Source organism: Natrix helvetica, assembly GCF_964273705.1.
Source record: "Natrix helvetica genome assembly, chromosome: 2".
NCBI classification, from domain to species: Eukaryota; Metazoa; Chordata; class Lepidosauria; order Squamata; family Natricidae; genus Natrix; species Natrix helvetica.
The window spans coordinates 296,853,684-296,866,990 of record NC_138552.1 but is presented as its reverse complement, the minus strand read 5'-3'; the positions used below and the strand labels follow the sequence as shown (position 1 = coordinate 296,866,990).

Here is a 13,307-nt window from a genome sequence, read left to right as displayed (position 1 = left end):
CGACTTGGCTGTCTTCAAGAGAGGGGATTTTGTCCTTTAAATGCAGATGGAAGTGCTGACTTTATTCCTGATGGGTTTGTTCTCCTATGTTGCGCCATGCCTTTGTGAAGTGGTTGTTTTGTTTCCCCAATGCAGATCTGTACACTTTCTAGAACTGGTGTGTCCAACCTTGGCTATTTTTAAGACTCGTGGACTTCAACTCCCAGAATTCCCAAGCCAGCTATGCAGGTGTGGACAAACAGATTAAAAACTTGTTTGTGCCAATGTCTTAGACTTAAGTCATGACCAGGAAGTAAGATTCTTGGTAATTAATTCCAAGAATTATTGGGATTGGGATTGAGTTTATTGTCGTATGCAAACACAATCCTATTCTCTGTTGTCATAATAGTTGACATGCATCCTGAATTCTTGCTGGTCTTCCTTTTCTGTGGTCTTACAGGGTACTCCACAACAGTTGTGTAGTTGTGTATGCTGGCTGGGGAATTCTGGGAGTTGAAGTCCACAAGTCTTAAAGTTCCCAAGTTTGGACACCCCTGGTGTATGACCATAAACTTCAAGAAGCTATCCTAATCAATAAAGGAGAATATTTCTGGCTCAGGGTTGAAATGCGGGGTCCTTGTACTCTCTGAGCCTGGTTGTTTTCTTGCAGACGTTTTATGACCCAATTAGGTAACATCATCAGTGCTGAGAGTGAGTAGGGTTTGCTCTCTGCAAACCTTGCAAACATGGCACTGATGTTACCCAGATTGGGTCATGAAACGCCTGCAAAAAAAGCATCAAGCTGAGAGAGCAGCTAGGCCCCCACAGTCACCACCTCCTCCTCCTCCCTCCTAGCATTAATGGTGTTACCTAGTTTGGTAATGAAACGTCTGCAAGAAAACAATCCAGTTCAAAGAGTACCAAGAACCCCAGTCGTCTTCCTCCTCCTCCTCCTCCTCCTCTTCAAAACCTTTCCCTTCTAGCACTGATGATGTTACCTCGTTTGGTAATGAAATGTCTGCAAGAAAACAACCTAGCTCACAGAGCACCAAGGACCCCATTGCTTCTCTCCCCCCTTCCTCCTCCTCCTCCTCCTCCACTCAGCAAACCCACCTTCCTTCTAGCACTGATGATATTACCTAGTTGGGTCATGAAACGTCTGCAAGTAAACTACCAGAGATTTCATGACCCAACTCGGTAATATCATCAGCACCAAAAATTCCAGATTTCAACCTTGAGCTGCAAATATTTTCTTCTACTGTGATTACAATATATTAACAGAATATCAGGGTAGAAGGAACCAACTTTATCCTCTCTCTCCTCCATCATCATTTCGCAGGCTAAACATACCCAGATCATTTAAATCAGGAGCGTTCAACCTTCGCCACCTGAAGACCTGTGGACTTCAACTCCCAGAATTCCAAGCCACCTTAAAGTTTCAGAGGTTTTAAAATGCTGATATATAGAATATGATGGTCTGGTTTAACACTAGAAGCGTAACCGGGCTACAGGGGGAAACTGCGAGGAACCAAATCTTAAGGAGATCCCAAAGGTGCTTCTTTTTCCCAAGAGGCAACTGGACTTTTTGGTTTTTCTTTGAAGACGCTGCTGAAGAAGCTCCTTGGATGAGAAGAGAAACGTCTTCAAAGAAAAACCAGAAAGTCCAGTTGCCTCCTGAAAAAGCACCTTTGGGACAACCAGGACCTGCATGATGGAGAATCTCCATATCCTGTGGAACAGCTTGCCTTCAGAAATGGTGGGTGCTCCATCACTGGAGGGTTTTAAGAAGAGACTAGGGGGTCTCCTGCTTGAGCAGGGGGTTAGACTAGAAAGCCTCCAAGGTCCCTTCCAACTCTATTCCATTCCATTCCATTCTATATTCCGTATTCTATTTGATTCTAAACTTCTGTTGTGTTCTATTCTATTCCTTATTCTATTCTATTCTACTCTATTCTGTTGAGTTCTATTCTATTCTTTGGTTGTGTTCTTTTCTTTTCTATTCCTTATTCTATTCTATTCCTTATTCTATTGTATTCTATTCTTCTGTTGCATTCTGTTCTGTTACTCTATTATATTCTTCTGTTGTGTTCTATTCTATTCTATTATCTATTTTATTCCTTATTCTATTCTATTCTTCTGGGGCATTCTGTTCTATTCTTCTATTCTTCTGTTGTGTTCTTTTCTTTTCTATTCCTTATTCTATTCTATTCTATTCTATTCTATTCTATTCTATTCTATTCTTGTATTCTATTCTATTCCTTATTCTGTTCTATTCTTGTGTTCCGTTCCATTGTCTAAGGCATCAGGAGTTGCCTTCTTGTCCTCCACCTTTAGCAAGTTCAGATCAGAACAGATGACCTTGTTGGGAAGGTCTGCCTGAAAAACAGATGTGACTCTTCCAGGTCGATCCTCAAGAAGCTCTGGAATTTCCTGAGAAATAAGCTGAAAAGAAGAAGAGAACCTCGATTTCACTACTACTTGCTTTTCCAGAGCACGCCCCCCCTCCCCAACTCGGTTGCAGCACCTCTAGCAGCCTTGAAGAAGTTGCCAAGGACATAATGTTGGGAATGTGGTTTTTATTCTATGGCCTGCAGTCAAGGGATGAATTATTTCTGAAATGGTTTCTGGCATTTTCTTGATTTTGGTCCAAGGGAAGGCATAGAGCTGAGGTTTGGTGAGATGGGGCTGCCTTATTGCTACAATTCTCACCCCGTTGCTGTGAAAACTGGGATTTTTTTGAATTCTCTAATGGAAAATTCAGGGCAGTGTTGGTGGTGATGATTGATTGCATAATCTTACGAAGGTAGAAGGAGTCCTGGACTTATAACCCATTCACTTAGTGGCCGTTCAGATGTACAGTGACAGTGACTTATGACCATATTTCACACTTAGGACCATTAACAGGCATCACTACATTCATGTGATCAAAATTCAGACGCTTGGCGACTGGCTCATATTTATGACGGTCGCAGAGTCCCTGGGGTCACATGATCCCCAGCCAGATTCACTTAACGACCATGTTGCTAACTGAGCATCTGCAGTGATTCCCTTAACAACTGCGGCAAGAAAGTTCGTGAAATGGGACAAAACTCACTTTACAACTTTCTTCCTTAGCAATGGAAGCAATGGTCGTAAGTTGAGGACTATCTGAGAAGACGGCACCTTCCCATCTGTATAAAATTTGGGAAGCACCGTCGTAACCATGTTTTTTAAAAAATCTACTGGATGTGTTTTTGTTGTTCTTCCTTTGTATAAACTTAGATGTTTGGTTTCTCTTGTCCAGCATGGTCCGTACGTTGAAGGATTTATTTTTGTTCTTTTCTTGAACCAACAAAACACACAAGAAAACAAAAATAAAAAACACAAAACGCAAACAAACCCAGGATCAATCCCAGGAGCAGAGTAAGGGGGGAAGTTGTGGGGGAAATACGATATTTGGGGAAAGTTGGGAGGTGAAGGAGAAAGTCACACATGATCTTAAGGAGAGAAACATAAGTATTTATAATACAATACAATAGTAGAGTTGGAAGGGACCTTGGAGGTCTTCTAGTCCAACCCCCTGCCTAGGCAGGAAACCCTATACCATTTCAGGCAAATGGCTCTCCAACATCTTCTTAAAGACTTCCAGTGTTGGGGCATTCACAACTTCTGGAGGCAACTTCTGTTCCACTGATTAATTGTTCTAACTGTCAGGAAGTCTCTCCTCAGTTCTAAGTTTGCTTGAATATAAGTAATTTGGTTGAATATAAGTAGTCCTCCACTTACAACAGTTCATTTAATGACTATTCGAAGGTGACGTATCCCTTATTTTTCCCACTTAGGACCGTTGCAGCCTCCCCATGGTCAGGTGATCGAAAATTAAAAGGCTTGGCAACTGGCATGTACTTATGACGGTTGCAGTGTCCCAGGGTCAAGTGATCCCTTTTTGCGATCATCTGACAGATTCACTTAACAACCGTATTACGAAAGGTCGTAAAACGGGACCAAACTTGCTTAACCAATGTCTCCCTGTGCCCACAACCACCACCCGATGATATAGGCCTCCAGGGGTGGATCACACGGCCGAAAGGGGTGTGGGAGAAGGTCAGGGAGGCGCTATACAAAGCAGCTACAAAGGGCAAGCTGATAAAAAGAGGAGACCACAACCACCGTTCCAGGTAGGAAGTTCATTGGGCCTGTTTTTCGCCCTCTCTAGGCTCCGGGGGCTTTCCTGAAGCCTGGGGGGGGGGGCGAAAATGGCCTCTCCCGGCTCTCTGGAAGGGGGAAAATCAGCTGGCCAGCACACACATCTGCACCAGACCTGAGGGCTGCCATGCTGGCAAATATGGCTCCATGTGCCATCTGTGGCACACATGCCATAGATTTGCCACTGCTGCCCTACACCGTTTCTGACCAGTGGCAGTCCAGTCTCTTCTTGAAAGCCTCCAGGGATGAAGCTCCCACAACTTCCGAAGGCAACTTCTGTTCCATGGGTTGATTTTTCTCACTTGTCAGAAAATTCATCCTTATTTCCAGGTTGAATCTCTCCTTGGTCAGTTTCCATCCATTCTTCCTCGTCTGGCCTTCAGGTGCTTTGGAGAATAGCTTGACCCTCTTCCTCCTCTCTCTGGCAGCCACTCAAATATTGGAAGATGCTCTCCTGTCTCCCCTGGTCCTTCTCTTCCCTAGACTAGCCAGGCCCAGTTCCTGCAACCGTTCATCGTATATTTTATCCTCCACTTCCCTCATCATCCTGGTTGCTCTTCTCTGCACTCTTTCCAGAGTCCCCACATATTTTTTATAGTGTGGTGACCAAAACTGGATACAGGATTCCAGGTGTGACCTTACTAAGGGTTTAGTGAGTGGTATTAGTACCTCCCTCGATCTTGATTGTAACCCTCTCTTAATGCAATTTAGGATTGCATTGGCTTTTTTGGCTGCCGCCGCACACAGCTGGCTCATATTTAAGGGATCGTCCACTAAGACTCCATGATCCCTTATTACAGATTATTACAGGTAGTCCTAGACCAGGGCTGTCCAAACTTGGGAACTTTAAGACTTGTGGACTTCAACTCCCAGAATTCCCCAGCCAGCATGGCTGGCTGGGGAATTCTGGGAGTTGAAGTCCACAAGTCTTAAAGTTCCCAAGTTTGGACACGCCTGTCCTAGACGTATGACCACAGTCAGGATCAAAATTTCCATTGCTAAGCAAGACATTTGTTAAGCAAGTTCGGTCCTGCTTTATGACCTTTCTTGCCCCCATCGTTAAGTGAATTGCTGCAGTTATTTCATTAGTAAAATTTTTGTTAAGTGACTCCTGCTTTCTCATAGACTTTGCTTCTCGGAAGGTCGCAAAAGGGGATAACGTGACACCCCCCCCCCAGGACACTACCACCATCATAAATGCCAGTCCCTCCCTCTCTCTCTCTCTCAGCCCAGCCCGCCTAGTTCAACGCCTTGAGCAATTTCAACCAAACTTGGTACAAAGATGACTTACTCTCTGGAGACAAATACTGTGGGGGGTAAGGCACCCCTAAAACCCCTCGGGGTATGTGTTCTGTTAAGATACAGCCTATTGTGCCTTAAAATGGCTTCTACTGTACTGCCGTAAAATGGCTTCTAATGTACAGTGCAGTGGAGCTGCCATGGTAATGGCTTCACAGGGGGCTCCCTCCGGTAAGGGGGAAAATCCAACTTTAGAAATTAAGTTTGGTTCGGACATTTTCCCCCTATAAATAAATACCCGGGCAACTTCAGGTTATCGGCTAGTAAATAATATAATTGAACCTGTGGGAATCTTTCTTTTCCTTCCCTAACCTGCTGCCTTCTCTCCCTTCCTCTCCCCTTGCAGTGATCCATGTGAACGACGCTTCCTGCACCCAGATGAGCCCCCTAGGGCTGACGGGGCATTTTCGGCCCAGATAGCCGGTGGGCTACCACCCACCCGCCCCCGCCCAGCAGAATGCCGTCTACCAGCCGAGCGGGCAGCCTGAAGGACCCGGAAATTGCCGAGCTGTTTTACAAAGACGATCCGGAGAAGCTCTTCACCGACCTCCGGGAGATCGGCCATGGAAGCTTTGGAGCCGTTTATTTTGTAAGCAGTCTTTTTTTTTGGGGGGGGGGGGGGGATTCCTGCAAGGGCACATGGGAAAGGGAGGGGGCACCACCAGGTTGTCCTCAACCTATGACCACCGCTGAGCCCAACATTCCTGTTGCTAAGCAAGGGGCTTGTCAAGTGAGCTTCATCCATTTTTGCAACCTTATTTGGCACGGTTGTTAAGTGGATTGCTGTGGTTGTTAAACGAATCACACGGTCTTTAAACTTTTAACTGGTCTTTGGATCAATCATCTATCTACATATCTATCATCTATATCTATCATCTACTGTCTATCATCTATCTATTTATCATATCTATCTTATCTATCTATCTTACCTATCATCTATATCAATCTCTTTCCATCCATCCATCATCTCTGTCTGTCTACCTACCTGCCATATCTATCTATCATCTATCTATGATCTATGTATCTATATCTATCCATCCGTCCGTCCGTCCGTCCGTCATATCTATCTATCTATCTATCCATCCATCCATCCATCCATCCATCCATCCATCCATCATATTATCCATCCATCATATTATCCATCCATCCATCCATCCATCCATCCATCCTATCTATCTATCTATCTATCTATCTATCTATCTATCTATCTATCTATCTATCTATCTATCTATCTATCTATCTATCTATCCATCCATCCATCCATCCATCCATCCATCCATCCATCCATACATCCATCCATACATCCATCCATCCATCATATTATCCATCCATCCATCCATCCATCCATCCATCCATCCATCCATCCATCCATCCATCCATCCATCCATCCATCCATCCTGTCTGTCTGTCTGTCTGTCTGTCTGTCTGTCTGTCTGTCTGTCTGTCTGTCCGTCCGTCCGTCCTTCCTTCCTTCCTTCCTTCCTTCCTTCCTTCCTTCCTTCCTTCCTTCCTTCCTTCCTATCTATCTATCTATCTATCTATCTATCTATCTATCCATCTATCCATCCATCCATCCATCCATCCATCCATCCATCATCTACCTACCTACCTACCTACCTACCTACCTACCTACCATCTATCTGATGGGTAATCATCTAAACCAGGTGTCCAACCTTGACAGCTTCCTCTGTGGACTTCAACTCCCAGAATTCCCCAGCCAGCATTGTGGGAGTTGAAATTGATGAGTCTTCAAGCGATGTTAAATCTTTTGCCTTCTCCTTAGACCAGAGGTGGGCAACCTTGGCCTTTTTGAAGTCCTGTGGTTCATGCCGGCTGGGGCATTCTGGGAGGTTGAAGTCCACAGGCCTTAAAAGCTGCCAAGATTGGACACCCTTGGCATATAGGTGAAGGCAGCCAGCTCATGCCACAGGGAGTTAACAGCGGGCATCGGAGAGGGGATTCCTTGTGATCCATTTCCCAGGGATGCACCTCCAACCCAGCTTTCCTCGGCTGCTGATGTGCTTCGAATGGCAAGCTGCTCCTTCAGGCTCTTGATACTTGCTCCGGGGTCGTCGTCCTCCTCCTCTCCTCCAAGGGGGGAAAACGGTTCCCCTCGAACAAAAGCCTGTTATTGTTGTGCCTGGAAGCCCACAGACTGGCTTCCATTGTCCGCGCGGCGTTGGGGAAGGCAGCTGGAAGTCGTGCGATTTCCTGCCGACGTCACGCAGCTGCCGCCCATCGAGGCAAGATGAGGGTCTGGGGGAGGCAGCGCCAGCTCCTGCTGGATAGATGGCACCACCTGGATGGTGGGCAGGGTGGCAGGTTTTAACAGAATTAACGGAAGGGACCTTGGAGGTCTTCTAGTGCAGGATTTGGGTGTCTTCCTTTAGGACACACACACACACACACACACACACACACACACCCTTGAACTGCAACGTTTTGTAGAGCAGAAAAAACGGGAAACCTTTCTCGGGTTTGGTTCTAAGCGGAACCCATTCAGATGCACCCTTCAGCCTTAACCTTCCTGACCTCCAGGTGCAGGACCTGCAGCCAGGGTCACTAGACAGGCAGCCCACCCGCTTGGACCTCATAATTGCTCCAAAGGCAGAAGGCGCTAACAGTAAAGATGGCCAAAAGAAGAGAATCTTCGTAGCTCAGGCTTGAATTGTGGGCTCCTTGATGCTCTCTGAGCCGGGTGGCTGACATTTTGCAGACATTTCATGACCCAACTAGGGAACATCATCAGTGCTAGAAGGGAGAGGAGTTTGCAAAGAGGAGGAGGAGTAGAAGAAAGGACTGTGGTGCTCTCTGAGCGACGTTTCATGACCCAACTAGGGAACATCATCAGTGCTAGAAGGGAGGGGGGTTTGCAGGGAGGAGGAAGAGAAAAAAGACTGTGCGGTCCTTGATGCTCTCTGAGCTGGGTGGTTTCCTTGCAGACGTTTTATGACCCAACTAGTGGACATCATCAGTGCTAGAAGAGAGGTGGGTTTGCTAGGAGGAGGAGGATGTCTGTGGGGTCCTTGGTGCTCTCTGAGCTTGGTGGTTTTCTTGCAGACGTTTCACGACCCAAGTAGGTAACACCTCCAGTGCTAGAAGGGAGAGGGGTTTGTAGAGAAGAGAAGGACAGTGGGGTCCTTGGTGCTGACCAAGCTTGGTGGCTTCCTTGCAGACGTTTCGCGACCCAAGGAGTGGGCATCATCAGTGCTAGAAGGGAGTGTGATGTTTGCAAAAGGGAGGAGGTGGGAAGAAGAAGGAAAAGGATTATGGGCTCTTTGGTGCACTCTGAGTTTAGTTTTTTTTCTTACATTTCATGACCCAACTAGGGGGCATCATCAGTGCTGGAAGGGAGGGGGGATTATGGAAAGGAGGAGGAGGAGGAGGAGGATTGTGGGATCCTTAGTGCGCATACCTCTCACCACCCAACTAGGGAATACCATCAGTGCAGTGTAAGGGCTGCACCGGGTAAGGTGGCTAGCAGCCCACACAGCGCCTAAGAGAACCATGATATTAACCTAGTTTTAGACTTCTTGAAATCATCCAGCAAGCCAAGAGGCTCTTAACCCCGAAAGCTGGGAAGGAGGAAGCCCAGGCGTTTAAACTTGAGTTTCTGTTTTCAGGAGGGGGCAATTGGGGGGGGGGGCTTCTCCTGATTGCCAGGGAGTGGGGTGGAGGCATCTAACCATCTCCCTGGCGTGGCTGTTGCCCACAACTTTGGTCTGCCCAGCCTCCGCCCTGCCCTTGCCAGCTCCTGGGGCTCTGCAGCTCAGAGGAATGATGAGGCAGATCGGATGAAAGGGCTGCATTGAGGGCTTGGAAAACAAGCAGCTCCCCACCCCCACCCCCACCCCACCCCCTGCGTGATCTTCCCTAGCTATTACATCATGTTGGCGCTGCAAACCAGCCTGGCTGAGCTCGGCCAATGCTGCGGTTCCTGGTGCCCAGCCTGCATTAAGGATATCTTGCATTTTTTGCTCCCTGCCAACCTCTTTCCATCCGCCCTCCAGAGCTGCAAGCTCCTTTTTGTAGGGATCTCGGCTCAGAGATCCTTGCTTTTAACAGGCCTTAGCATCATTTTAACACACACACATACACCCCCGCCTCCTTCCTCTCCCCACTTGGCCCTCTGGCAACAGATTGCGTGGCACAGATGAATTGCCACAATATTTGTTGCTCCCCTTAGACACTGAGAGAGACACGAAGATCCGTAGCAACCCAGGGACCGGCTGTAAAAGGAGGAGTAGCAAAAGCTGGGGGTGGCGTTAAAAGAGCAATCAGCCTAGCATCCCCACATAGCCACAAGCAAGCTAAGTCCAGCCCCCTTTAAATTCTGTAGAGTCCCCAAGAGTCCCCAAGCAGGTGCTGAGCAGAGGATTCCTGCACATGGGGCATTTAGAAAAAACATCAACTTAGTTGAACCTTCACGTAGGGGAAAAGATGAGGGAAATGAGAAAGGGAAAAAAGGACGGAGGGAAAAGGGAAGAGATGAGGAAAGGGGGAAAGGGGAAAAGGAAAGAAGGAAAAGGGAAGAGATGAGGAAAGGGGGAAAGGAAGGAAGGAAAAGGGAAGAGATGAGGAAAGGGGGAAAGGAAAAAGGAAGAAAAAGGGAAAAGATGAAAGTGAGAAAGGGAAAAAGGAAAGAAGGAAAAGGGAAGAAGTGAGGAAAGGGAGAAAGGGAAAAAAGGAAGGAAGGAAAAGGGAAGAGATGAGGAAAGGGGGAAAGGAAAAAGGAAGAAAAAGGGAAAAGATGAAAGTGAGAAAGGGAAAAAGGAAAGAAGGAAAAGGGAAGAAGTGAGGAAAGGGAGAAAGGGAAAAGAAGAAAGGAAGGAAGGAAAAGGGAAAAGATGAAAGTGAGAAAGGGAAAAAGGAAGGAAGGAAAAGGGAAGAAGATGAGGAAAGGGAGAAAGGGAAAAGAAGAAAGGAAGGAAGGAAAAGGGAAGAGATGAGGAAAGGGGGAAAGGGAAAAAAGGAAGGAAGGAAGGAAAAGGGAAAAGATGAAAGTGAGAAAGGGAAAAAGGAAGGAAGGAAAAGGGAAGAAGTGAGGAAAGGGAGAAAGGGAAAAGAAGAAAGGAAGGAAGGAAAAGGGAAGAGATGAGGAAAGGGGGAAAGGGAAAAAAGGAAGGAAGGAAGGAAAAGGGAAGAGATGAAAGTGAGAAAGGGAAAAAGGAAGGAAGGAAAAGGGAAGAAGATGAGGAAAGGGAGAAAGGGAAAAGAAGAAAGGAAGGAAGGAAAAGGGAAAAAGATGACACACCTTTCATAGGAGAATAGCAAAGTTGGAAGGGACCTTGGAGGTCTTCTAGTCCAACCTCCTGCCTGAGCAGGAGACCCTCTACCATTCTGGACAAACGATTGTCCACTCTTTCCTTTAAAATCTCCAACGATGGAGCTCCCACAACCTCTGGAGGCAAACTCTTCCACTGGTTAATCCACCCATGCTCCTCCTGCACGCACACCACTCCCCGCACTCCCCTCGTTCCTGTGACCAAAAATGGGGCGCAGGGGGGGGATGCGGCACTCCCTCACCCCCTGCATATGCGTGCGTGACCTCCCCGTGCATGCGCATGCGAATTCCCGCCCCACTGCACATGCGCCCATCTCCCACATGCGTGGCAGAGACCCCAAAATCAGCTGGCCGGTGGGAGACGCCGTACATGCGAGGTGGAGCTGAGTTGTGCGCTGGATTATGTGCCATAGATTCCCCATCAAAGGAGTAGAGCTTTTTTGGAGGGGAAAAAAAAGGCAAACTTTCTGTGCTTTTGGTCTTGTAGGCACGGGATGTGCGCACCAACGAAGTGGTGGCCATCAAGAAAATGTCTTACAGTGGGAAGCAATCAAACGAGGTAAGCAAAGCCTTTGGTGCCCAGAATCCCCCGAACTGTTGGCGGGTTCGAATCCTGCCTGCCCGGAGGAAGGAAACCAGCACGCCAGGAGAATTAAGCGAATGGGAAACGAGAGCAGCACAGGAGCCGAAAAAGTAAACAGGCTCCAGAAGATGGCAAGGAGGGCATTGTAACACTGACAGTTAAGGGGCCTTTAGCATCTCCAGGAGAATTCTGGGAAAGAATGAGATATGGCAGGAAATGGTTTGTCAGAAATAGATAGACGGACAGACGGACCGACGATCAACAGACCGACCGACCAACCATATTTTTTGGAGTATAAGATGCACTTTTTTCCCTCAAAAAAGAGGGTGAAAATCTTGGTGCGTCTTATGCACAGAATACAGCATTTTTGGCCTCCCAAACCCCCACCCCTTCACCAAAATGGCCGTGCAGAGCCTTTAGGAGGCTTCCAGAGGGCTCCTGGGGGCTGGGGAGGGCAAAAACGAGTGAAAAACGGACCATTTTGGGGAGTGCAAAAACTTTTTTTTCTTAATTTGCCTCTTCGAAATCTTGGTGCGTCCTATATGCCAAAAAATACCGTAGATATTTAGAAATAGAGATAGAGAGATATAGTTAAATAGAGATATAAATATAGATATAACAAAATTGAGATGTTATACTTTTGGCCAAACCAAACAATACAAAAAGCAAGTTTCAATCTGGAAATAAGCGATCCTATAAGATATATGGCTGAAGATGTTTCCTTCCTTTCTGCGCACTGATTTATTATTTTTATTTCTGGTGACAGCCCTGGCATTCTGGGCAGAGAATTTGAAGGGATTTGTCCTCTTCAGTTTCCATGATTAGATGACTTTACTCTTTCTTCCTTTTTAAGTTTTACTGCCCTCTTACGAAGCGGCTCCTTTTTCTCTTCTCCAGAAATGGCAGGATATCATTAAGGAAGTGAAATTCCTCCAACGGATTAAGCATCCAAACAGTATAGAGTACAAAGGCTGCTACCTGCGGGACCATACAGCATGGGTGAGCCAATATTTGTTTTCTCCATTTGATTTTAGTAGTAGCCTACCTCTTATTATTTTTATAAACAACTCAAGGCAGCAAACGTGTCTGATGCTCCTTTTTCCTCCCCACAACAACGACCCTGTGAGGTTGGGTTGGGCTGAGAGAGAGGAACTGGCCTCAAAGTCACCCAGCTGATGTTTACACCTAAGACACCCAGTTGGCTTTCATGTTTAAGACGGGATTAGAACTCACCGTCTCCTGGTGATTGGTCCAAAGTCATCCAATTGGATTTCATGTCTAAGGCAGGACTAGAACTCACCGTCTCCTGGTGACACCCAGCCGGAGTTCTAGTCCCACATGAGGCCTAAAAGCCAGTTGGGTGATTTTATACAATACAATACAATAGTAGATTTGGAAGGGACCTTGGAGGTCTTCTAGTCCAACCCCCTGCCTAGGCAGGAAACCCTATACCGTTTCAGACAAATGGCTATCCAACATCTTCTTAAAGACTTCCAGTGTTGGGGCATTCACAACTTCTGGAGGCAACTTCTGTTCCACTGATTAATCGTTCTCACTGTCAGGAAATTTCTCCTCAGTTCTAAGTTGCTTCTCTCCTTGATTAGTTTCCTCCCATTGCTTCTTGTTCTAACCCTAACCCTAAGCCTAAAAGAATACCAATGTCCAGCTGTCTGGAAGGAGTATAAATCCTTCCATTCCCCACCATCCAGTTAGAGCTGGAGAAGCTTCTTGGATGAGAAGCAAAACATTTTCAAAGAAAAAAACAGAAAGTCCAATTCCCTCTTGAAAAAAGCACTTTTGGTACAACATGAATAGAATAAATAGAATAGAATAGCGGAGTTGGAAGGAGGTCTTCTAGTCCAACCCCCTGCCTAGGCAGGAAACCCTATACCGTTCCAGACAAATGGCTATCCAACATCTTCTTAAAGACTTCCAGTGTTTGGGAATTCACAACCTCTAGAGGCAACTTCTGTTCCA

At 46.5% G+C, this 13,307-nt stretch overlaps 1 protein-coding gene across 2 annotated transcripts in view; it reads left to right on the top strand.

Moving 5' to 3' along the window:
* Positions 1-13,307, top strand: part of TAOK1 (TAO kinase 1) — an 80,112-nt gene that overhangs the window by 31,101 nt on the left and 35,704 nt on the right. For both annotated transcript variants that reach the window (XM_081945399.1, XM_081945400.1), the window contains exons 2-4: positions 5,810-6,052; positions 11,235-11,306; positions 12,228-12,329. In XM_081945399.1, coding sequence (XP_081801525.1) covers positions 5,921-6,052; positions 11,235-11,306; positions 12,228-12,329 — 306 coding nt within the window. In that variant the 5' untranslated portion in view covers positions 5,810-5,920. The remainder of the gene's footprint in view (positions 1-5,809; positions 6,053-11,234; positions 11,307-12,227; positions 12,330-13,307) is intronic.